This window comes from Nannospalax galili, unplaced genomic scaffold, assembly GCF_000622305.1.
Source record: "Nannospalax galili isolate Female #2095 unplaced genomic scaffold, S.galili_v1.0 scaffold336, whole genome shotgun sequence".
Taxonomy (NCBI): domain Eukaryota; kingdom Metazoa; phylum Chordata; class Mammalia; order Rodentia; family Spalacidae; genus Nannospalax; species Nannospalax galili.
Genome location: NW_008343385.1, coordinates 4,301,448 through 4,327,765, shown reverse-complemented (window position 1 = coordinate 4,327,765; position 26,318 = coordinate 4,301,448). Strand labels below are relative to the sequence as shown.

Here is a 26,318-nt window from a genome sequence, read left to right as displayed (position 1 = left end):
TGTATTGCCTGCATGTATGTGAGTGCACCCATGTCGTGTAATGCCGCGGAGGTCAGAAGAGGGCTTCGGATTCCTCTGGAACTGGAGTTAAGGACAGTTTGTAGCTGCCATGTGGGTGCTGGGAATTGAACCTGGGTCCTCTGCAAAAGCAGGCAGTGCTCTTGACTGCTGAGCCATTTCTCCAGCCCCAGCATACAGGGATTTTGAAAATATATTTTAGAGCGGTTGGAGAGATGGCTCAGCAGTTAATAATACCAGTTGTTCTTGCAGAAGACCTGGTTCGAATCCCAAGACCCACATGGTAGCTAACAGCTGTCCATAACTCCAGTTCCAGGGGATCTGACAGCCTCTTCTGTCCTCTGCAGGCATTGCACGACATGGGTGCACTTACCTACATGCAGGTAGTACACGCATACACATAAAAATAATAAAATATTTTTTTAAAAAATGAAAATATATTTTAGGATTAAAATGCTGATTGAATTGTGTGTGTCTCTGTGTGTATGTGTGTGTCTCTCTATGTCTGTCTGCCTGTTTGCCTGTCTGTCAGACCAGAGGTGCTAATGGTGTCTCCTCAATCTGTCTCACCTTGTGTTTTAAAGACAAGGTAACTCACTGAACCTGGAGCTCACCAGTTTGGCTAGGCTTGGTGGCAGGCATTTTTACTAATTGAGCCATCTCTTTGTCCCATACTGTAAGGATTTTGAGTGAATGGTTTGGTCTAATTAAAGAATTTAGTATGAGAAGCCTTGACTCCTCATTTGTCTTCTGTTACTTAACAGTTGTATGACTGAGCTGGATGTTGTGGTGCATGCCTTTAATCCCAACACTTGGAAGGCAGAGGCAGGAGGATCTTTGAGTTCAAGGCCAGCTGGAGCTACAGGGAGACCCTGTCTCAAAAAGACCAAAAAATGCACCCCCCAAACAAACCCAGTTGTATGACTGAAAGCAAATCATTTAACTTTTTCTACTCTGTCATTTTGTGTGATATGTTATTCATTTCTTAACTGTGGTAAAGAACAATAATTAATTGTTCTTCAGATACCTAATAGAAGGCCTTTAGGAAGTCAGATAACAGTGGACATAACCTGCTGTCCATGAGCTTCCCACCTACAGTGTTAAAAATGCTGCCTAAACTATAATGGTTTAGCTTATTATTGCTAGGAGAATCAGTAGAACATCGCTGTAATTGTATTTCTCTATTAAAGAGAATTAAACTCATTTTTTCTTTTTTATGACTTATTTTATGTGTATGAGTGTTTTGCCTGCATGCATGTATGTGCACTGAATTAGGGTTACAGTCTGTTACAAGCTGCCATGTTGGCCAGGAACTCAGTATATAGACCAGGATAGTCTCAAACTCAGAAGAGGTCCATCTGTCTCTACTTCCTAAGTACCTGGACTAAGTGTGAGACACCATATCGTGCCTAAAAGTTGAATTTTTATTTAAGAGCAGAGAGAAATTGTTTTAATTATTATTTAAGTCAATTTGCTTTCCTCATAATTTAAAGTCTTCCTAGAAATATTTTTACTTGATCTTAAAATATTAATTACTTGGTTTTAGATTCTTAAAGATTTGGGTTTGACATGCTTTTTCTTTTTAAAAAATATTTTTATGAGCTGGAGAGATGGCTCAGTGGTTAAGAACACAGGTGGTTCTTGCAGAAGACCCGGGTTCGAATCCCAGAACCCACATGGCAGCTAGCAACTGTCTATAACTCCAGTTCCAGGGAATCCGACAGCCTCTTTTGTTCTCCTCAGGCATTGCACGACATGGGTGCACTTAACCTGTATGCAGGCAATACATACACATAAAATAAAAATAATTAAAATTTAAAAAAATTTTTTTGTGTATGAGTGTATTGCCTGCATGTATGTAAGTGCACTTGTGTCATGCAGTGTCCGAGGAGGTCAGAAGAGGGAATCAGATCTCCTGGAACTGGAGATAACGAACAGTTGTTGGCTGCCATGTGGGTGCTGGGAACTGAACCAGGCCCCCTCAAAGAGCAGCCAGTGCTCTTAACCTCTGAGACATCTCTCCAGCCCCACTTTTTACTTTTATGAGTTAATTACGCCTTTAGATGATGCTGCCTTTTCCAGTACTCTGGTCATCTAAAAAGCACGGCAATACTTTTTAAAATATTTGTATTTTTATTTTATGTGCTTATGTGATGTATGTAATATAATGAAAGATGCTAAGAACACGTTTAACCAAATACTGAGCTTTCCGTGTATCAGGTAGTGTGTTAGGTACAGAGGAAGCAGCTGGAAGGTATGCAGTGATCTCTACTCTCCTTAGCTTGCTGGCTAGAAGTGAGATACTCCTCAAGCATCAGAGTGTCATAGGAGCAGTGCAGAGTATTGTGAACTATAGTTTTTCCTTTTATACTGCTCCTCAACACTCTGCATTGTTCCTACGACACTCTGATGCTTGACGGGTATTATCTTCCAGACAGAAAATGGTTTATATGAAAGTTCTAGCCCGGAAGGCATATCCAGCTTGTGGCTCATGGGCCACACATGTCCCAGAATAGCTATATATGACCTAACACATTTGCAGGTGACCTCATATTGCATTGTTAAAAGGTTGGACACACCTAAAGGTGAGATAGATCATGTTGGGTTTCAAAGTCTGCCCGTTTGATGTTGAACTTGAATAGAGCAAAGCTAGGGTGTAGGTAAAAGCTGTATCTTGAGAGACCTTTTAGAATTCTTGAGATAATTTTCACGTCATGGACTTTATTTAAGGACAGAGAGCCAATAAATTATCTTAATTAGAAAATTAATAGACAGTTACTCTCCTTGTAGAAAATTGAGACTCTTGAGTTAAGAAGTCTTGTAATTACAAGAGCTCTTGGTAGTTTAGGGTGCTACCAGTGGGAAATAGAAATAAGAGGGCCATTTCAGAGAAGATTTAGGGAGAATTGACAATACTCAGTCTTTGGATGGGTGTAGGAGAGTGGAGCAGAAAGAATTCAAGACTCCTGAGTTTCAAGTTGAGAAACTGTCGTGGTGGCATCCTCTGTACTGGATGTGGAATTGTGGAGGAAGCTGAGTTTGATTTTGGATATGACAAGTTGAAGTGCTGTATTTTCTCTATGCCTGTTGGAATTCTTAACAGATTTTTGGATTGCTTAACATAGAACAGGGAGAGCCTCACATGCTTTATTGTGCCTTTGTCTAATTGTACTTTATTTTTTTCCCCTTCATTCTAAATACCTAAAGGTTATGACACCTTAACAGGAGCTGTGGTTCATTATGTTGCTAATTCTAATGACATGGCAAGAATCACTAGAAAAGGCAAATAGAACAGTATATATAAAAATTGGGATGATAGGGTTTTTGGGCAGAGGCAAGTAGAAGTAAATCAAGAAAAGCACAGTATTTAAAAGTATCAGTTCTTTGATATAGGCCACCAGTTCAGTGATACTCCAGGGATGCAAATGGAACCTGATAACTGTATATTCCTCTGTTAAGTTTGTCTCTAATAGCTAGACTATAGCCCCTTGACCAACAGCCTCACTTTTAATTTGTTTAAAATACAAATTCTTGGGCCCTGTTCCAAACCTACTCAGAATTTCTAGGGATGGGGTTAAGCAAGCCTCTCTCTCTCTCTCTCTCTCTCTCTCTCTCTCTCTCTCTCTCTCTCTCTCTCTGTTTGCGTTTATGTAGGATAGTGTAGTATAGTGTATATATGTGCAGGCAGGTGTTTGTACATATTGGAGGCCAGAGATCAATAGTAGTTATCGTCTTCAGTTGCTCTCCACCTTACTTTTAAGAATTAATTTGTATGTGTGTGTATGTATGATGTGAGGGTACTCTTGCCATGGTGTACATCTGGAGGTCAGAAGAAAACTTTGTGGAGTTGGTTTTCTCCTTTCACCATCACTTGAGTTCTGGGAATCAAACTCAGGTTACCAGGCTTGCTTGGCAAGCACCTTTACCCAATGAGCCATCTCACCAGCCCTTATTTTGTTGATACAGGGTCTCTTCACTTCACCTGTAGCTCACCAGTTTGGCTAGGTTGGGTGGCAGAAAGCTCTAGGGATCTGCCTGTGTCCCTCAATCCCAAGCTGGGTTATAGCCATGTTCTCCCACACCCAACTTATACATGGGTGATAGGAACTCGGGTCCTCATGTTTCTGCAGCAAATAGCTTACCTTACTAAGCCATCAGCAGCAGTCTTACTTTAACAAGCAATTCAGGTGATTATGATAAACTCTAATGTTTGAGTTCTCTTGTTCTAGGTTCAGCAAACTTCAGCAAAAAGCCAGATGCTAAATATTTTAAGTTTTACAAACCGTGGTTCTTTGTGACAACTACTTAGCTCTGTTCTGTGTCAAGAAAGCAGCCATAGGCATGTAAACAAATAGGCATGGCTGTGTTCAATAAAACTTTTTTCTTTATTTTCCCTCCCCCCTTCTTTCCTGTGTCCTTCTCCTTCTCTCTCCCTTCCTCCCTCTCTTTCTCTCTTCCTCCCCCTTCTTTTTGTTGCAGTGCTGGAGATTGAACCCAAAGCCTCCTCAAGCACTCTACCACTGAGCTATATCCCCAGCCCACCAGTAAAATTTTATTTATGCAAACAGGCATCAGGCATATTGGGCTCAATACTTGAAGACTGGTCTAGACTCTAGAGCATTATTATGGTAGTTGTTACCAGCACAAATGGTGACAGGGTAATAAAACAGGAGTTCAAGGCCAGTCTAAATTTCAAGTACTGGTTTATTTAGAAAAAAAAAAAAAAACAACCTGTTTTTTTTTTTTTTTTTCTCCTTCTCTATCTCTTACCTTAATTTTCTCCACAGGAATTACTCATTTTTTAGTGTAAAACATGTATTACAAGTGCTAAAAATACCAAACATCACAAAAATCAAGAGAAGTCCTCTGTGATCACACTTCTTTGACTCAGAAGTAGTTACCGTTACCATCTTGATGACTGTTTTTCTGTATATCAGTATTGCTTTTATCATCCATTTAACAAATCAGTATCTATTTTTAAAATATTTGATCTGATTATATATGCTTTGTCAGTTTTTGAAATTGTGAAATTATAATTTAGTTTTCTCTTTTTTGAAGGTTGTTTTGGAAACAGAAATAACAAATAAGTCTGCTTTGAAACTGTATGAAAATCTTGGTTTTGTTCGAGATAAGAGGCTGTTCAGATACTATTTAAATGGAGTTGATGCACTGCGACTTAAACTGTGGCTACGTTGAGAAACTGACATCAAGGAACAACTCCCAACTACGTGGAATCGACTTTTGCATGCAATGCAATTTATACAGAATTGCTTTGCAGGTGGATTTAGTAATTCCCATGCAGCTCTTATCTGTCAGTGTCTCATTGAGTGTCGCACAATATTTGTTGCACTTTGGCATGGCGCATTTGTTCTGAATTAAATGAGATTGTTTTAAACTTCAAGAGTTCTTTTGGTACCAACAAGATGTGCCAGTTGATAACCAAGATACGTTCATTTACAAAGTCTGCTGACAATGTTATTTACATAGTGATCATTATATCACAGAACCAGTAAGTTGGACATGAATTTTGTTCCTTAAAAAAGCCAACGTAGGTTGTAAAAGTCTCTTAAGTATATTAACTTTTCACACAAACCTGCCATAGTTTTCTGAAGGGGGTGAGGGAAAAGCTTCAATTTAGGTTTTATTTTTTCAATATTAAATTTTCCATTCTTGAATATTGGTACCTCAGTGATTAGTGAATGAAAAAATTGTAGGGTGGGCTATGTCTTACAATGAGTAAAGATGACAATTAAATTGCGTCTGCCAGTGCCTGTGTAGATAAGTATTCTTGTCTTCATCTCTAGTTTTGAATGCATGCTGTCTTTTCCTTTCCTTTAACACCTTTGCAAGCAAACTTTGTTTTTATTTAAATTCTAAATTTGATAATAAATTATTTCAGATTTTTATAATTGGGATACTTTTTCCAGGTGAGTGACAGAGTGATTTACTTTAGAAGTTCCTTACAGTAAGAAGTTGAATCTGCTTGGGAAATCTTTGAGAAATGGCTCAAAGGGTGGAGAAGGTTGATGGCGCTGGGAATTGCTGGGTTTTGGATGCACTTTTTTGTTTTTGAGACTGGGTGAAGTTTTGGAAAATAGAAAATAAATGTAAATTGGTATGATTTTATTTAATCAAAATGATTGCTAAGCTGTGAAGAGCAGCTTCTATAAAGTAGATGGAATTTTTTTTTCTACTTTATTTCAATTCACATTGCTTCCATTTCTGAAAATGCTTTACTTTGGTTCTTGGTCTTGGAAATAAGTTTCAAGGAGCATTGTATCAATTTTAGGCTGCATTTATTTTCTTTTTACTCATATGAGCAGATTCTTGGGGAGCTTTGCTTTGTTCATCCATAAAGACGAAAGGAGTTAAAAAATTTTTAATGAGTTTTTGGGTTTTCTGAGCAGCCAACATGTTTATTAATTTCAATGTATTTTGGCTAATCAGTGCAGTGTTAATAAATTTTAGTTGACTGTTTTGAGTCAGTAAACCTGTGATGGATAATTTATTTAACTGGAAAACCTAAGTACTCATAAGAAAAAGATTCATTTTCTGAAAAGTGTTTTGTAGGAATCTGGAATCTGTGTTGCTGTTACTTTCATTTGAATATGCTTTTCCTCTGCCCTAGGACTCGGCTTGAATTTTACGGCTGTAATTACTGTATTTTTAAAAACCCTACCTCCATTAACAATTGGTAAAGGCCCCTTTTCAGGAAAGTTTGTTGCTTTTTTTTCTTTTTTTGTTTTTAAAGGAAAGCTGCTCTTTTGCTCAGTATAGTGTTTTGCAAGTGAACATGGTAACAAATACTTTTAAAATAAAAGATACACAACTTACATTTGATGAAAATAAAAGCTTCCTGCTGGTGGGATCATTTGTAATTCCTTATTTTAAAGAAAATGCTGTCTTTCTGTTTTATATTGCTCTTTAGAGTTGAACGCACAATATTGGTAATATTAAAAAGGGATGAACACTAGTAATTAGCTTTTCTGCTGACCATTTTAGCCTGGTTTTGGTCAAACTTCATTTGGGCTCTAGTGTTTAGAAGAATGCCAGTCATCATGATGCTTCTGCCATTATTTTCGGTGTGGAGGAAAGTAGGTTAAAACTGTATACTTGATTTTAAAAAATCATCAAATTTTATTGCACCCGTTTATTTGATTTGCTGTTTCATAGGTAACGATTGTTGATGAACATTTGCTTGACTCTAATAAGTATAGTTGTAAAGTAGATACATGCTAGACTTGTCAGTTCAAAAGTTCTGTTCTATTAGGTTGTTGGTGAAGCCATCATTACTCTCCTTAACTTCAGAATTGCAGAATTAACTGAAATGATTGCCTGAGAGTTTGTGAACATGACCTTAGTTAACTATGTGACTGAAATGTCAGGTCATTACAGTACTGCTCAACTGGTACGCGTTGCGTATCTGCGTATACTGGTATGTTTTTAATTGCGTGAGCAAAATTTTTTTTTTTTACCTAAATTCTGACCTCTAGCATGATATAACCTATTACCAAAACTAAAAGTCTCCATTTAAGTTAAATTTCTTCAAACATTAATTTGATATTAGGCTTTCCTTTTTCTTTAGCTTAGTTTCATTTATAATTGACAGTGGGTTCACTTTTGCTAAAACTGAGCAATTTGTGCAGCTTTCTTTTAATGGGGTGCTGTTTCTTTAAGACTGACTGTACTGTCCACTGACACTGGTTTGGCAGTTGGTACTGCTGAACATTTCACACATGCTACCATGAAGCTACATATGTTCGTATTGAAGATGCTAACAGGTATACTACCAGTTTTGATGTGTGGGCTGATTGTAATTGCTTTACATTGGGGTGAAATTACTCAATTCTAGTGAAACCAGAAGTCCACAGATCATAAAATACAGTAGTGTTTGAAGTGGAAGCCAGCAAATAAGAAAAACGTTACTATTAAAAATTGGTTTTAATATTTCGACCTCACTTCAAATTACCCCAACCCCTCCTCCACATACCCACACATGCTTGCTTGACAAATCTATGTAAAGAAGTTTGTCATGTTTTAACTCTACCTTGCCCTGTGTTATGGTATTGGCGAACATGTACAAGACTGAATGTGTGTATTTATTATGGTGTCTAAAAATCATGAGGGTCATCACTTTCCAGAAGCATAGAGAAAATCAGCTTGGTAGTACATCAGAATTACTTCTCAGTGCACCTTGACATCACTAAAATGAGCACTATATTACACGACTTTCAGGTTTGTGAATGTCACCATGTTATATTGATGTCAGATATGAGTTGAGTATCTATGAAATATCACGTGTATCTCAATATTGGACTGCTGTTTGGACTGGATATTGCTGCATAATTTTCTCCTATTGTCCCCATCCTTTTGGGGAGAGAGACATTTAATGGGATTTGAAATGTGCAAGCTGTCTAAAATAAGATGCAGTCAAATAAAGTATGGTTAAGTTGTGTTTGCATTTTTCTTTAAGATATAGCTGTGTGTGTTTTCTGATTTGGTTTCAGAAAAATAAGCAGTCTATTCTGTTTCCCATTGTCTGCCTTTTATCCAGAAGTTATTTGGAAGGAATGATACAGTTGTTACTGCTCTGTGTTCCAACAAAGTAAATTTGAAAATAAAATTGCAAACTTGATTGTTAAATGTACTCAGAGTTAGTCAACTCAACTAATAGTACAAATGAGAGAATTTTTGCATTCATTAAAGTTGCTTATTTTTTGTCCTTGTCCATAGCAGTTTATTCCTAAGACAGTTTTTAGTTTAGTGTTTGTATAGTGCCTCCTGATGTAAGTAATGGTAGGTTGTTTTGGTTTGGTTTTTCCTTTTACTAAAGACTAAAGTAGAGCAGGCCTAATAGGCTTTAATTGTTTTTTGTTTTTTTTTTTGTTTTTTTTTTTAATGTGTATGAGTGTTAGGCCTGCATGTATGTAAGTGCATCCATGTTGTGCAGTGCAGAGAACACAAGAGGGCATTGGATCCCCTGGAACTGGAGTTACAGAAGGTTGTTAGCCTCTAGATGGGTGCTGGGATTTGAACCTAGGTTCTCTGCAAAAACAGCCAGTGCTCTTACCCAATGAACCATCTCTCCAGTCCCTGTAATAGGCTTTTGACTCATTCTTGTGACAAACTGAAATTGGTGATTATGTTTGCTTTCATATTTGAAATACTAAATGTTAGTGGAAGGAGTAAATAATGTTTTAATCATGGCTGCTAAATTTTGTCACTCATGCCCAATATTTTGTTCTTATAGTAATGTGAAAAATACCTAATTTGGTCTTTCTTGGAACTCTTGAATGCTTCATAGATTCTGTGTAAATTCTGGGACCAGAAATTTGATAGCACCAGCATTCATACCTTGAACACAGATTAGTGTAACCTATAGCTCAACGGTGTAATGATTATTTTTTATATATACAACTTTTTGAGACAGGGTCTCTCTGTAGCCGCAGCTGGCCTGGAACTCATTATGTAGACCAATCTAGGCTTCTGTCTCACAGAGGTCCACCTGCCTTTGCCCCATGAGTGCTGGGATTAAAGCCTACGCCACGACACCCAGCTTTATAAATAACTTTTTAAAATAGGGTTTTAGAAAAGCTCAGCATGTTGCACAGCTGGACTTTCTTTAGATCAGCACTGCCCAGTCGCACTGTTAATAATGGTGGAAATGCTCTTTGCATCCCTCAGTATGGTATCTACTAGTCATACTTCACTCCTGAGCCCATGAAGTGTAGCCAGGGCAATTAACTAAATTTAAAATTTTATTAACTTTTACTTAATATAGTAAAGCTTTAGCTAATAAGCTGCAGAAAGTATATTTTATGTAGAATTTCTAATGCTTACTGAAATATGAAATAAATTGATTTAAAACTGCTTCCTGGCAAAACTGAACTGTTCATTTGTTGACTATTTGGTTAATGATGCCACTGCCCCACACCCCTCATGTGATGTAACCCTTAGAGAAAAGCAGCTCTTCCATCTTATTGTTGGACGTTCTTTGAGTTGTAGAGGTGTACAGATTCAAGACCCAGAAGCCAGTTCTAATGAGACTTAATATTTTAGCCTCAAAACATGTAACATTAGGTCTAATAGTTTATTTCCAGATTAATTTAAAATAATTTAGCTTCTAAATAGAATGGTTCTTTTGTACCTAGAACATGAAGCTTATATTTATACATTTTTATGCAGATGAAGCTAAATACAAATATTTCTAATCAAGTTACTTTTTCCTGTTTTCCTTGGTCAAAGTATCTGTCTTACTGCCTTTTAATGAGCATAGCCTACCAGTAAGGCAGTGGAGGGGATAACGTCAGAGAAGACTTCAGGGCTTGGTATAGTCTTCCATGAGCTCTCAGCCTGTTCTGTTAGAAATTTGGTGTTTTTACTTCTTAAAAGTTTATGCAGTACAGGGGTTATAGGGAATGATTATCAGTCTAAGGTCTTTTAATACTAAGAGATAAGCTTTTAGTTAAGATGAATTCTTAGGAATACCTCTGCTGTATAAATGTATCTCAATTTCCTAATGCTTCAATCGCTTGAGAGTATATTTTTGTAAATAACTTTTCATATGTTAGGGAAGGACCTGCTCTCAAATTGTATAGATGTTTATTATTGGATGTTACATGGTGAGTTGATTTCAAGTTTCTTGAGACTGTTTTACAGACTTCTGGTCCCCTTGACTGAGAGTGTTTAGTAAATACACTTTAGTAAAATTTGTATTCTAGGAAATACGTACTCTTGTGCTCATTTATAACTGCAAAGTTTTTATGTCTTTGATATTTTTGTTTCATGCCATAGAAACTCACCCTTTTATGAAGCCAGCAGGTTATATGAACCAATAAAACAAATTTTCCCCTTCAAATAGACATGTTTTGTTTCTCAGAATTTAAATAATTTGACAGTTAAAGCTATTAGTGGCAAAAATGCTCATTTTTCCCAGTAATGCACTAATTCCATTATGGAAGGTATTGACACCTTTTAAAGAAACTGTTGCATCATTAAATTCCACAGTGCTCCGAACTTTCAAAGTTAAGGTAATAGTGTAATTGCTAAAATTTGTTATATTTGGGATTCAATACCTTACTATGTTGTAGAAACAAGATCATATTATTTCACACATACAGGCAGTCCTCCTGCCTACCAAGTGCTGGGATTAGAGACCTGAGCCACCGTGCCTGGCCTAGGAGTTTATGTTCAATAGTAGCATGGGGATACTTAAGGAGTGGAGAGGTAATACATTGAGTATAGAAAAGATTATTCTCAAAGACAAAATTTGTTTCCAAGACCGTAGATACCTAAAAGTTTGGAGCCTAGGCAAGTGCTTTCAAGGAGATAAGTGTACAGTAGAAATCAGTTTAGAAGCAGGGTTACCTTGCATGTTTCATATAAAACTTTCCTGTGGACATACTTGAGAGAAAAATGTGCATGGTGACTACTGACTTTTAGGAGAAGGCTTTGGGTTTTAGAAATACAACATACAAGGCATAACAAAAAGTGAGCAGGAGAGAAAAACGCAAGTAGTAATTGATGCACAGTGGAGACAGTTGAGGTGAAAATCTGAGGGAGCAAAGATGAACAGCTGTCATCAGACCTTCGGTTTCAGTCAGAATCTGGAGAATAATTAGGATAATTTCATTGTAGCCATTGTCTCCATTTAAAAAGAAACCCTGAGCCACGTGGCTAGAGTTGTCAGAATGCATGAAATCAGGAGATCGTTCTGAGCTGCACAGTGGCTATACTAAACATGTATCAGGTGTGAGCTAGAGAACTGCTATAAAACTAATGAGCCTGTTTTTCAGGGGTTTTATGTTTCTGAGAGCACCTAACAGTTCAGGAAAACAATTGGGCAATTTTGCACAAGGAGGGAGGAGACCACTGGTCTGGTGTGATTATAGATAGCATCCCTGTAGGTGTTTTGATGGATCAGGTTCATTTAAGAGTGGAGAGTTGACTAATAGCCTGCTTGGAAGACAGTTGTGTGATGCAATAGTGGGATTATTGCCTTTCGGTTTTCAAAGCACTTTTACCCCAATATTAATGAAACTCATTTGTTTTGAGACAGGGTCTCACTATGTAGACCAGACCAACCTTGAACTCTGCCTGCCAGTTCTGCCAAAACCAGATTTCTGCCTGCCACTGCCTTCTGAGTGCTGGGGTTAAAGGTGTGTGCCGCCGTGCCTGTCTGAAGCTCTTTTGAGATGGAAAAATTTTCATTTTGGGAAAAAACCCAACATTCAAAGCTATCTAAATTATGGCACCTTAAAGACCAACACAGATGGTGCCACCTGAACCCAGACCCGCGTCTCCTAGGTCTACTTTTCTTGCCACCACACAGTGCTTGATGACATCCAAAGAGCATAGAGCCGAATGCTTAATTCTGTTGGAATAAATTGACCTTAATGAGTCCTGAATTATTTAAGTACTGTTGTTTTATTCAGCCTAAATTAAATGCTCTCAAAAATGTTTAATAGGTTTAATTTGTAAAACCCATTAGAGGCTTTAGGATTAAGTGGATTGTCTTACGTCTAATTGGTTTCCAATAATTAGGTCAATAATATCTTTCAAGGAGGTGGGTTTCTTTTCAGAACAAACTTTAGATAATGTCTTTTTTGTGAACTTTGAACAATCTATTAAATAAGTTACTTGCCTTTAATTCAGTGTTCTGAATATTGATCTCTAGCATGTTTTCTCATTTTACTTTGTCAAACTTTTAAGTCTATGGAAATACCTTTGTGACGGGTTAGGGGCGTGCCTGGAGAGAAAACTACCTTGATTATTAACCCGAGTATGAACTCTAATTACAGTGTTTAATGATACTTAACTATGAAAAATCAGTTCACAGTGTTCTCTTTATAGTGGTAGGTCTAGAATGTAAGCAAGACGTGTTTGTGTGTGCATGTGTATAATGGACCTTTTTTCTGATGATAAAAGCTTACTTGAAGTGCAGTATCAGCTATTGATTGTACAGTGTTTAATGACTGGGTTGGTCTGTAAAGCTGGCTTCAGAAACAGTAAGATGCAGTGCAAAGCCGGAGCCATTTCACCACTGGACAGGCCAGGAATCCGAAGCATATTGTGAGAGAACTTTGTCATTTCTCTACTCATAAAGATGCAGTTGGGCTGGAGAGATGGTGTAGTGGTTAAGAACGCTTGCTGCTTTTCCAGGGAACCCAACTTCAGTTCCTAGCACCCATGGCAGGTAGCTCAAGATCACCTGTAACCCCAGCTCCAGGGGATCTGATGCCCTTTTTGGCTTGGGAGGGCACCTGTACTCACCTCCCCCCTGTCCCCTGCATTGTGTCTCACAAAAATAAATAAGAAGAGGTGGTTATCAGTATTTGCCTTTGGGTCCCTGGATTGTAACTCCCTAACCGTAGAAGAGTTGATGGTAAGATTTGTTCACTTTCCAAAATAGTGCCTGGAAAGAATTGTGCCAGAGTCATAAAATAAACCCTTACTGCATTAATGAATTGATGCTGGATACTAAGGTGCACAAGAAAAAGGAGTTCTCAGATTACAACCCTCTGAGGTATCAGGTGTTAACTACCACATTCTTTCCCTCCTTTCCTTGCTCCTTTCTTACATTTTGCATGAAAGTGTTCATCAACGAATGTTCTTTAGTAAAGTCATAAGAGATTATTTTCTAACTTGGTCCTCCACAACACAGGCTCTGTTATGTTATTAAACCATGTTTAAGTAACTACTCTGGGCCAGGCATCTATGCTACATGATTCTGAGGCTCACAGATCTACCTTGAACCATAGGTAGCTTTTTTAGTTGCTAAATTTAGTTTGTCTTCTCCAAGGGAAAAAACAGTTGGTATGTTTATGACTTTAAAATATATTCTTTTGGATAATTGTGTAGTTGTGTAGGCCTCACTTGTTTTTTAAACTTAGGGACTTAAGTACCAGGTATGTATCTGGATACCTGGGCAATGGTGTTTAAGATGTTTGTAAATCATAATCTTGTTCCAATTCTGAGCATAGTGCCTGGAAAATGGATCTGTGAATTGGGCTGAAAATGGTAAACTCTGTAGCACAAATATTGGAGTGGATTGGTGATAGAAATATTTACCAGCATCAAAATGTTCAATAACCAAGCAGAAAAGCACCTACTGTGTGCTGGACATTGCATATGGCTCGCACTCCAGAAGAAACAGTCACTACTTCTGTAGCATCAAATCCCCTGAGAGGTCCAAGATGGTAGACATCTACAGAATGAAAGAGCATCAGAAGACCTGCAGGTGACCTGTATTCTTTGAGCAGACAACAGTCTCCAAATTCTAAAGGGAAGCTTGGGAACATTAAGTATCCAAACGAGTGTTGAATTAAAACTATAAAGGCAAATTTTGAAGTACTGGGAAGCAGGGGAGAAGTCCTGTTCCCAGAAAACCCTTTCAAACTAGGTAATAAAAGTAATAAATGCATCATTACAGTAGCCTAGTTCTCTCTTTTTGGATAATAGCCAGTATTTTGTAGCAACTCTAAAGAAAATTCTAAGAAGCATTGATGAGTGCTAAGGGTTCTCTACTCTTCTGTGCATGGCAGGGAAGGTAGCATACAAACTGGAAAACATCCTCTAAATGAATTCGGCTCTTTAGGAATGTGTGCTTTAATCCTGCCTTGGACTGGGAGTGCTGCTGGCAGATGGTGCTCAGTAAGCAGCCCCTTTAGAAAGTACCTCAGCCCAGAAGAACTGCTTTGTCAGTGTTGTGCCCCTTCTCCCAGCCTCCCACATCCAAGGCCTAGCTGATGCCATTCACCTGTAATGCCCCAATTTGGAAGAGGTCCAGAAGTCCCTGTGGGTTGGCTGGACCTTCACTGGCACAGTATCTCATCTCTCTGCTTGGCCCAGCTCCCTAAGAGTATATCCTAATGAGCTTCCAACCTGCTGCTCTCCATCTTAGATCTTGCTTCCCAAGGATCCCCTCTTGGAGCACAGCAAGCCTGGAAAGTGTCAGAGGTGTATGGAGACAAGTCTTTATAAATAACTTTACTAATAGACAACTTGATGTTTATTCAGTCAGGGTGTGGGGTTTCTAAGCCACATTATGGCTGTGTTTAAAAGAGCCTGCCTGACTCAGCATCTTAAAGGCCAAGAGCAGACCAGAGCGCTGAGCTCCTGCTCATTCAGATTTCTCTTGGAGTTGTGCCTTCAGGCAAGGGCTTTGCTCATTCTGTATTGAAACATTAGCTCCAGCATGAAATGGGGAAGTAAAAGTAACCAGAGAATCTTGCCCCTTCTGAACCCTACACCTAGACCAAGATATCATAAACAGGTGTTACAAATTTCCTCCTTTTAAAATTTAATATTTGTAGACAAGCATGATAGCACTCAGTATGAATATGAATTTTTAACAGTATTTTTAGGTGTATGAGTGTATTGCCTGCCTGTGTGTGAGTGCACCTGTGTCATACCGTGCTGGATGAGGTCAGAAGAGGGCATTGGATCCCCTAGAACTGGAGTTGTTAACCACCATGTGGGTGCTAGGAATCGAATCCAGGTCCTCTGCAAGAGCAGTCAGTGCTCTTAATGGCTGAACCATCTCTCCAGTTCCGAATTTGTTTTAGAGCTTTTGCTCACTCTCTCACTCCCTTTTGTGTGTGTGTGTGTGTGTGTGTGTGTGTGTGTTTAGACAATCTCCCTATAGGCATACCTGGCTTGGAACTCGCTATGTAGACCAGGTTGGACTCAATCTCTCAAAGATCAGCCTGCCTTTGCCTCCCAAGTGCTGGGATTAAAGGTGTACACGATGCCCAGGTGGATTTCTCCTTTAAAGAGGCTTTCAGTTTAGCTGTCTGCTTTAGAAAATCCCCATTATAATTTAGCACATGTAACCTTGAACTAAGTACCCACAATTTTGAGTATGTAGAACATAGAAAATAACATAAAAGAACTTGAAAACAGGCAGTATCAGAATGTTTTCTAAGTTATCCATGTCATTTTAACTAGAAAATGAATTCAAAAGCAGCACAATGATAAGAAGCAGGCAGCCAACACAGACCAAAGGGGCTTCAAGGAGGGTGTGCTCTAATAACAGATCTGGAGATGCAGGGCAGAAAAAGCCAGCATGAACAGCCTCTGCATCTGCCAGAGCCAGGTACCCTCATATCCAAGCTAGTTTTTTCCATCTCCTTTTGCCCCAGGGAAGGGAGTTCCATGGAAGGCAGGAGAAGTAGGTGGAGGAGGTTCATGAGGTTCATTAAAAGGTAGTTTCTTTGGAAATCCCACCCCCCAGCCTTTTTTCTTCCCTGAGGTTATATATCTAATTTTGTTCCACAGTTAAACGTTTCAGTTGAACCATTTTAAAGCAGTTGCTTAATCAGTCACCAATTTTTTCCCAAGATTTTGAATCAAGTATCCCATAGATGGGATACTAGGGGAAATATTTCTGAATAACATTTAAAAGTTCATTAATTTACTTTGACACATTAGCTCAAATTCCTTTAAGTAAATGTGTTCCTTTAAGTAAATGTAACTGTTGTGCTTTCACAAGATTCAAGAGACAAACAGATTGCCATCCATAGTGAAAGCAGGGAAGTGAAAGTTCTGAGCACAGTTCCTTTCCGTACAGTCCTGGTACAGGAGATAAAAGCAAAAAGGGAATAATTTCTAAACATTTTTATTTTATGTGTATGAGTATATTGCCTATATGTATGTAAGTGCACCCATGATGTGCAATGTCTTTGAGGCCAGAAGAGGGCATCGGGTCCCCCGGAACCGGGGCTACCAATGGTTGTTAGATGCCATGTGGGTGCTGGGAACTGAACCTGGGTCCTCTGAAAGAGCAGCCAAGGCTCTTAACTGCTGAGCCATCTCTCCAGCCCCATGACTAAAGAATTTTAAAGGCACTGGTGAGAGATATCAAGAAAGCCTTGTGCTCACTGTTACCACCCTTGGGTATGACTAGAAACATCCAAGAATTCCCCCTTTCGGGACTTCTCTGGGCACTTACACATGAAATAGTACTCTCTACAAGCTATCAAGGAAAGCCTGTGTTTAATGTCATACAGCTTACAGTGTAGGACTGGGATGTCCTATAATAAGCTTTTTTGGAGACTTCTCTGGCTGCTGATCTGTGAGTTCACAGTAGAGAGCCTCTTCCTCACAAGACACCAACATGTGGTGTCTCTAAGCCACATTACTGTGATGTTTAAAAAAGACAGCCTGACCCTTAGCATCTGTTTTAAGGGCAAGAGCAGACCTGATCTGCTGAGAACCTGTTCTTTCAGATTTCTCTTGGAACTGTGCTCTCAAGCAAGGTCTTTGTTAATTCTCTGTTGAAACAGCATCTCCAGTATGAAATGGGGAGCAAAATTATTTTACCAGAAAATCTTGCCCTTTCTGATCCCTAGACCTAGACCAAGATACACTCACACAATCATAGACTGATGTTACAAGTTTCATCATTTTCAATAAGGTAATCACTGTTTGCAGCACTTTATTTAATATATTAAAGCATGCATACACATAGTCATACAGTATCTTGAGTGAAAGGCAAAGAAGGGTCCTGAGAGATTAAGGTCAGGTCACAAGAGGAGCACATGGCTCAATGAGTTTGTTTATAATCTTAAGCAAGCTTAAGACAAGTCACTCCCAAATCAGGGATAATGGGACATAGGAGAGCTGTGGCAAGAAACCCAGAGCCACTGCCAGAGTTGAGGTTTAGGGAGGAGAAAATGAAAGGGCCCAGCCCTATCAAAATTATGTTTTGGGATTAAAAGCACTGCTTGAAGATTGAATTTGGATTAAAATCATCTGACTAGGTAGATTTTATTTTTCTTTTTGAGACAGGGTCTTCCTGTAGCCTCAGGTGGCCTGAGCTAGCTAAGTAGGCCAGGCTGGCCTTGAGCTCACAGAGATCTGCCTGCCTCTGTCTCCCGAGTGCTGGGATTAAAGGCGTGCCCCTCCACACGCCAAATATTTTGCACTTCAATTTTCTTACCTAGGAAACAGGAATAAGTCATTTCACGTATTGTGGTAATGGTTAGATAGCAGTTGCTGATATGGTTACATAGTCAAGTTTATCTTCAGCATCATTCCTATTGTTTAACAGGTAGTACATTCAGAGCCTTCCCACACAAAAGAACCAAAGGCAGAGCTTGGCCAACATGGTCTACAGAATGAGTTCCAGGCCAGCCGGGACTACAGGGAGGCCTTGTCTTAAAAAGACTGAAAGAAAACAAAACAAAATTTCTTTGAGCTTACTGTGTTCTGACGCCCATTCCCTTGTGAAAGAGAGGTGAATGCAACCCCAGCAGCTCCTCCAGGGAGTGTGATAAGACCTGTTGCTTTTGATTGGCTACTGAGTACTGCTGCAGGGAAGCCTGGGAGCTCCTGGGCCTGGATCATGATTTCTTTTAGTTTTGTTCTGGCTCTTGGTCAAACCTGGTTTATTTTTGAAGATACTATTCAGGAGTAGCTATTTGATTTTCTAAATAGTTCAAGTGAGGACAAAATATAATTGAGTCAAGAAACCCTAATTAAGAGCAGAGAGGAAAATTAGCCAAAATGGGAAACAATTTTTTTTAGGGTCTTTTCCTAAGCAACTTCTCCCTCCTTCCCTTTAAAATAACAAAGATGTCTAAACACCAGTTTGCCCCGAAAGTTAGGTATTCAAGGGTGTTGGGCTGTTTGATGTGTCAGAATTATAACCCAAGGTCGCTCCTACTCACAGAGCAGTTTTTCTCTTCCTTGGGTTTGTATTGAGATGGCTACTTTGTTTTCCACTCGGTCATCTCCAGAACTTTTTCTACAAATTTTGCTTCTAACTTATAATCAGATTGTAGAGGGAGTCACAAAACATTGAGTATAATACAACATCTTATATAGTGCTTAACTCCTTGGGCTTTGGCACTAAAAAGCCAGGGATCAGCCACATGATCCTGGAGGCTATGATGTATGTACTACCTGTTGTTCCCTTATCTGTGAAACTAGTGGGGATGTGGTGCATTCCTGTAATCATAGTGACTTAGGAGCCTGAGGCAGGAGGATGCCTGTGCAGTGCAAGACTAGCCTGAAACAACCCTTATCTGTGAAATGAAGAGAAGAATAATTATCCTTACTCCATAGAAAAATGGAGATGATTAAAAAACAGTGCAAGTAGCATATTTAGGAGAGAGGGCCTGACCTAGATGTTTAATAGATATGGATAGCTTTTATTTTCTTGAGAGAGAGAGAGAGAGAGAGAGAGAGAGAGAGAGAGAGAGAGAGAGAGACTAGGGATTGAGCCCAAGGTGTCTTGCACGTTAAGCAAGTGCTGAATCACTGAAGTATATTCCTGGCCCTCTGTCGCTTTTATTATTTTTATTGGAAAATGTTACCATGTCTATTTTGCAAAAATAAAAAACAAGGACTGTTGTTTTTTCACTTGATCTAAATCTGATTAATTTCTAAGAAAGGAATTCTGGCAAGAAAATCTGACTGTGGACACAAGGTCATCTTTGCAATGGTTTATACCTCAGACAGCTGTCAGCAGACGGTCAGCTGATGAAGTCACCCCACACGCTGAGCCTGGATCTGCAGTCTGACAGGAAGAGTTACATTTTTTATTGACGAGCTTTAGAGATCCTAGATAATACTCTTGCTTCACCTAGATCAAGTTACTAGTGTCTCAATACAGTTCTCTTACCTGAGTTGAAAGCTGACTGCTCACTTATTTATGGAAATTAAATCTTTTCCTTTACATTTAGCCCACCCTTCAGAGTTGACCCTTTTTTATAAAGCAAATGAGTGCCAATTTTTTTTTAATTTCCAATTATGAGGATGGAGTATATGTGTACTTTGAAAAACTTCATTTTGAAGTAATTTTAAGTCGATGGAAAAATTACAAAATAAAAGATACAAGGACCTGTATGTCCTGTAATTAAGTTCTTTTTAAGAATACAAGTGCATATATATATATATTTTTTTTTATAAGAAGCATTTCATTACAGCTTTGACATATTCAGTAACACAGCAAGGATACCTAATGTTTACTTTGGGGGAATACTACATATCTCTGCAGGCCATGTCAAAGGGCTGCCATCTCCATTAGTGATAGGGCCTAGAGCACATGTTCCGTGCAGTGGTTCATGGAACTTTATGGAACTATTTTTTTTTTTCAAGATATGCTGTTTCCTACATTTTTTAATATTATTTTTTATTTCTTTTAGAAGAAGCATATCATTACAGCTTTAACATGTCCAATAACAGTTTCCAGAGCAAAGACAGAGCTCCTTCAAAAGTGACTATAAAATTCTAGGTTCGCTGTTGTATCAGTACAGTTATACAATATTGAACTCAGTAACACTTTATCACATTTGTCTTTTCCATTTTTTCTGTTTGCTTTTTTTCAGAATCATTTAAAGGTTATAGGAATGATGACCCAGTGCTCCCCTTAGTGACTGATTCAGTGTATATTTCCCCCAGATAAAGACTCCCTGGTACATAACTATAGGACATTAATACTGAGCAACACTGTTGCATCATTTACAGATCCCATTTTGCCAGTTGCCCCAACTTTTTTTTTTTAAAATGAAACAGGGTCTCCCCGGATGGTCTGGAACTTGCTAGGTAGACCAGGCTGACCTCAAGGATCTGCTTGCCTCTGCTTTCCAAGTGCTGGCATTAAAGGTGTGCCACTATGCCCAGCTCCAATAACATCTTTTATAGCTCCAGGATCCAATCTAGGACAGCTGGGGCTGCAGGGAGACCCTGTCTCAAAAAGACCAAAAAAAAAAAGAAAAAAAAAAGTCAGGATCTCACCTCACTATGTAGCCCACTGTGTAGACCAGACTGGCCTTGAACTCACAGGAATCTACCTGCCTCTGTCTCCAGAGTACTGAGATTAAAGGTGTGTGCTTGGCCTTACCTGGTCTTGTGCATTTTCTAATATAAGGAGATGCTATGAGCTTATTTGTCCCATCTCTGCTACATCCTGAGAATAAGTCATTTCTTCACAGAGCTCTGGCTCCTTTTAGTGGAGAATGTTATTTACAAGTCATGATCTTGGTGTTCATTGCTATTGCGTATCATTGCTTTTAGGCCTTTTTTGGTACCAGGAAGTACATTCATATAGGCACACACATATGTACAGTATGCACATCTATCTGCCTGCCTGCCTCTCCACACACCATCCCCAACTTTAAAAACCATTAGTCCACACTGATACCTTCCATTCCAGTCCCACCCCACAAGGCTGATCTTCACTTCTTTTACCTATATGTAACTTCCTTCTTCAATATTAAAATCTGAGGTTCCAATGGCCTCAATGTATCGGCTTATGTGGCTAATAGTCCTGTTTTTAGCTAGTGTGAATCACTTTGCCCCTAGCACTCACATCAACCAAATTTGTGGCTTTAACTATGGGAATGGAAGCGGGAGAGACTGTGTGTGTGTGTGTGTGTGTGTGTGTGTGTGTATGTGTGTGTGTGTGTGTGTACCTAAAGTAGAAGTTCTGCACAATGCAATGCAGTGTTTTTCCTATTTAACTCCAGTTCTGAGTTCAAAACAAAGTAAAAAATGAGATGTTCACATTCAATTGTTACACCTAGTGTTGGACTTGGCAAATGATTAGCTATTGTGCTTATTTGTATCAGAGACTGATGTAATACCCCATTGAAACCATTGAAGTCAGCCATTTTATTGCACAATGCACAGACCCGCCCACTTGAGCAAAACCCATGTGCTTGATTAAGGTGGTAGAAATCTGAAGGTTTTATTTTTAAGATCTTTTGCCACTCAGCTTACATTTCTCATGCTGTGCTCATTTCTGAAATACCATAACCACTGTTATGGAATTCAACCTTTTTAGTCTACCTAACTGTCTTGGCTGGAAGGATTATCAGTCCTTGACACCTTAGCAGGATGGTAATGAGTCAACCTGATGAGTGCTCCTTGAGATCAAACTTTCCTTCTTACCGTTGCTCCCTGGGCCCTCCCCCAAGAGATGCTGATTCATGGCCCTGGGGAATGTCTGCATTGTAATGAAATTCCAGAAGGTTCAGGAGTGGGTAGTCTACAAGCACCATGAGAAACACTTGATTAGTGTGTTTCACTTCAGTCTAGAAGAGTCTCTAAGCTGTGTTCAGTCATTCCTGGTGGTATGAATATTAAATTGACTATTTCCATCTATCAAGTCTTTCAGAAGCAGCTAAGTATGTTAACATTTAGTGCCAGTGCCTGTGGTTACCTATATAATGTGTCAGTCTTTTCATCAACACTTGCATGTCAAGGCTGGGCTATTGTGTTAGGAAGAGGTAGGACCAATTCCAGAAGCCCGCAAGACCAGGCAAAGCCACGGCAAGCTGTTTTGCAAAGGCCACGGACAGGACAGGCCTTCAGGCAGAAGAGCAATATTTAGGCTGGCTGGCTATTCTTATTTAAGCAAGACTGAGAGGTGACTAGGGACAGACTACAGGCATGAGCTTCTCTGGTACTTCAATTTTCTTCATGGAACTAGGAGGACTGAATAAGCTATACTATTAGCAGAATGAAAGCAAACTCTGCCAGCACGTACTTAATCAGTTACGTGAACTGCTTTCACCAACATTACCTCAGTCCTCACCTGGTGGTAAATGGCCCTATCCACACATTCCACACATAGGGAAAGGGAGAGGAGGGTGAAATTTGCACATGACCACACAGCTAGCTAGTGGTCATGGAAACTCTTGGAATTCAGTGCTTATGCAATAAAACAATACATTGGGCAACATCTTGTATTTTGTCTGTTTTCCTTTCAAAGGGGATATTATTTAGGGAAGCAGACACTGTCACACATGCTAAGCCAGCAGGCCTACTTATATTTTAGACCTAAGCACTACTAAGGTCATTTACTTAGGGGTGTTGTCTTTGCCTCCCCAAATGGTTGCTTTAGTTGCTCATATATTTTTTTAACTTCACAGCATTTGGTCCAGTTGATAGCCAAACACTCATTTCTGTGACTTTTGGGTTAATGGATGCCTTCTTCATTCTACTATAAAAGCCACGGGAGAAGAGAATGCATTCATTTTTGCTCATTTCTCTGCTCTTTGCACAGTACCTGATGTATAAGAATTTGTTGAAAGAATAAATAATTGGTAAAAAGACAAAGGAACAAAATTGTGTCCAAATACTGTCTTAGTGTGGGACCTTGGGGAAAGCCGAAGTAAACCCTCGGTTTGGGCTCTTTTGTGTCTCCTCCTTCTCTTTTCTCCCTCACCAATAAAACTCAAGCCTCCCTTTCCCCTTCCTCCTCCTTTTCCCCTTACTTTTCTACATCTCTTTCCTCGCTTTTTAAAAGAAATTTTACTTGATGAGCAAAGACCATGAACTATTACACTGGAAAGGAAAACAGTCACACTCTCTTTTTTTGAAGGTGGGCTTCAGAAGTTCTGATATTTTCACTAAAGTCTGAATTAAAGTAGCTATCAGTTTCCCCTAGAGCATCTATGTTTGTAACTAATTTCACTTTTCTTTGAGTCTTAAAAAATTGTATAGTTTTATTTAGTTGTGAAACTTTTAATAGAAAATTTCAAAATCACATAAAAATAGTGTTAACGTTTATCAGCCAGTTTGAATAACATTTGGTCAAGCTAGTTTCAGTTTTCTCTTTTGACTTTTGTTTTGGTATTGAAGTTATTTAAAGCACATGCCAATCTCACATCGTAAATAGCTCAGCAACTAACTCCAGCACACTAGGGTTTCAAAAAACACAACCCAGTGCCATTATAATCCATAAAAACATTTTTTTCCATTTTGGTATTATATAATTCCCTGACTCTGCTCAAATATCTATGGTTTAAAAATTATCCTAATGTTGTTTTGCTTAGGTTAGGATCAAACAAATCCTGCACATTGTATTGTTTCTGCAAGTCTCTTAGTCACTCTTTCTCCTGCTACTTTTTAAATTGCCATTTGCTGAAGAAACTGGATCATTTATCTCATACGATGTCCCATCTTCTAAATTTGGCTAATTGTCTTCTTGCACAACTTGTTCTTTTTATCCTTGTTATTGAAATTTTTAAGACACGTGGTAACAGTGCATGTTTAAAAAGTTCAGTGCGACATTTCAATAGTGTGTACTGGTCGGATCAGGATAATCAGCATATCCATCTCTTCACTATTTCATGGGGATCTTGAGTTTATGTGTTGCAAGAAGAGGTTCCACCTGAACTTTGTGTTATCTCTTCAAGGGTGTTTGTATAATAAACAACCTTGGAAGAAAAAGATAGTGTCTCCCACTGGGGCATAGGGCAGGCAATCTTACCATATCAGATATTAGAATTCTGTAAAATCAGGGTTCTTTTCCTCAAATGCAGTCAACCCACCATGAGTCTCTTTGTGTTGATCTGCTAGAACTGAGGCTTTGGGAACAAGAACAAAACAATGATACTCTGACTTTTGCCTTGGGTCTCTGTATTACTCTACTTCCCCAGAAAACAAACCATGAGTTTATAGAGTTTATACATATCAACCCTGCCTGTCACTTATCTAATATATATCCCTGTCTTTCTTATGTATAAAGTTGAAATAATGCTGTATTTGAGTTCCTTTATGGGGGCTGGTGAGGTGGCTCAGCAAATAAGAGCACTGGCTGTTCTTGCAGAGGACCTGGGTTCAGTTCCCAGCACTCACATGGAGTGACCTCCAGTTCCATAGGATCCAGAGCCCTCTTATGACCTCCATGCACATTGCATGACATGAGTTCACTTACATACATGCAGGCAAAACACTCATACACACAATACAAATAAATTAATAAAAAGAGTTACTTTCAGCCAACTGTGATGGTACATGCCTGAATCCCAGCACTTAGATGATCAAGATTTCAAGGTCTGTGGTTGGAGATATGGCTCAGTGGTTGAAAGTGCACATTGCTCTTCCAGAGGTCCTGGGTTCAGTTCCTAGCACCCATATTGGGTGGCTCACAACTGCCTGTAACTCCAGTTCCAGGAGATCTGATGCCCTCTTCTGACCTCTGAGGCACTACATGAGACATGTAGGTGAGTGCGTGTGTGTGTGTGTGTGTGTGTGTGTGCGCACACACGCACACACACACACACACACACACACACATCAAAATAAATAATAAGGATTTCAAGGTTCTACCTCAGCTGCATAGTGAGTTCAAGACTAGTCTGGGTTACGTGAGACCATGCCTCAAAAAAAGTTACATAATTGCTCTCTATGATTATGTTACCAATTTGATAACTGGTTTTTTTTATTTTTAATAGTTAGCAACTGATTTTTAAAATCAAATAAAATTTATTTTCTGGAGCAGTTTTAGTTTCCCAAGAAAGCTGAGTGCAAATTACAGAGTTTCCATGTATGTACTATTACACCTGTGTCACAGTGGTATAATTATCACCCAAATTCTAAAGTTTACAGCAGGGTTAAGTTTTGGTGATGCAAATTCTATGGGATTGACCATTGTATAATAATATGTATGAAGAATAATTTTACTGTCCTAAAAATCGTCTGTGCCCTATTCATTTTTCTCCCTCCCCATCCCTTGGCAACCATTTTTTGTATTGTCTTTGAAGTTTTACCTTTTCCAGACAGTCCTGTAATTATACAGTACTATGTAACCTTTCAGATTGATCTCTTTTACTTAATAATATGTTTTGAACTATGATTTTTAATGGCCCATTAACTCATTTCCTTTTAATAATTTCCCTTGCTGGATGTGCTTGTTTATTTATTCATTCATCTATTGAGAAGCATCTTGGTTGTTTCCAAGTTCGGGGAATTATGAATAAGGCTGCTATAACATCTGTATGAAGGTTTTTGTGTTGACATAGTTTTCAGTTCATTTGGGTAAATACCAAGGAATGTGATTAGTTACGTGGTAAAAGTATGTTTAGCTTTGAAAACTGCAAAACTGTCTTTCAAATTGGCTGTCCTGGTTTTCCTTCTCATAAGCAGTGAGTGAGAATACTCACTGTTTTACATTCTTTAAAAAATATTTTGTTATTATTATTATTATTATTGGTCCTTTTGAGACATGGTCTCCCTGTAGCCCCAGCTGGCCTGGAACTCACTATGTAGACCAGACTGGCCTTGAACTCACAGAGATCCACTTGCCTCTGACTCTCGAGTGGTGGGATTAAAGGCATGTGTCACCATGCCCAACATTATTATTTTTATTTTATGTTTATGGGTATATTGCCTGCATGTATGTAAGTGCACCTATGATGTGCAATGCCTATGAGGCCAGAAGAGGGCATCATATTCCTGAAACTGGAGCTACAGATGGTTCTTAGCTGCTGTGTGGGTGCTGGGAACTGAACTCAGGATCTTCTGCAAGAGCAGTCAGTGCTCTTAACCATGGAACCATCTCTCCA

General features: G+C 38.9%; 1 protein-coding gene across 2 annotated transcripts in view; it reads left to right on the top strand.

Moving 5' to 3' along the window:
* Naa30 (N(alpha)-acetyltransferase 30, NatC catalytic subunit) overlaps nt 1-8,492 on the top strand; it is a 21,920-nt gene extending 13,428 nt beyond the window's left edge. Inside the window, exon 4 of one of the 2 annotated variants that reach the window (XM_029566664.1) lies at nt 5,077-8,492. In XM_029566664.1, coding sequence (XP_029422524.1) covers nt 5,077-5,214 — 138 coding nt within the window. In that variant the 3' untranslated portion in view covers nt 5,215-8,492. The remainder of the gene's footprint in view (nt 1-5,076) is intronic. The other variant, XM_008839521.3, reaches the window with a different exon arrangement.
* Nucleotides 8,493-26,318: the final 17,826 nt, after the last annotated feature.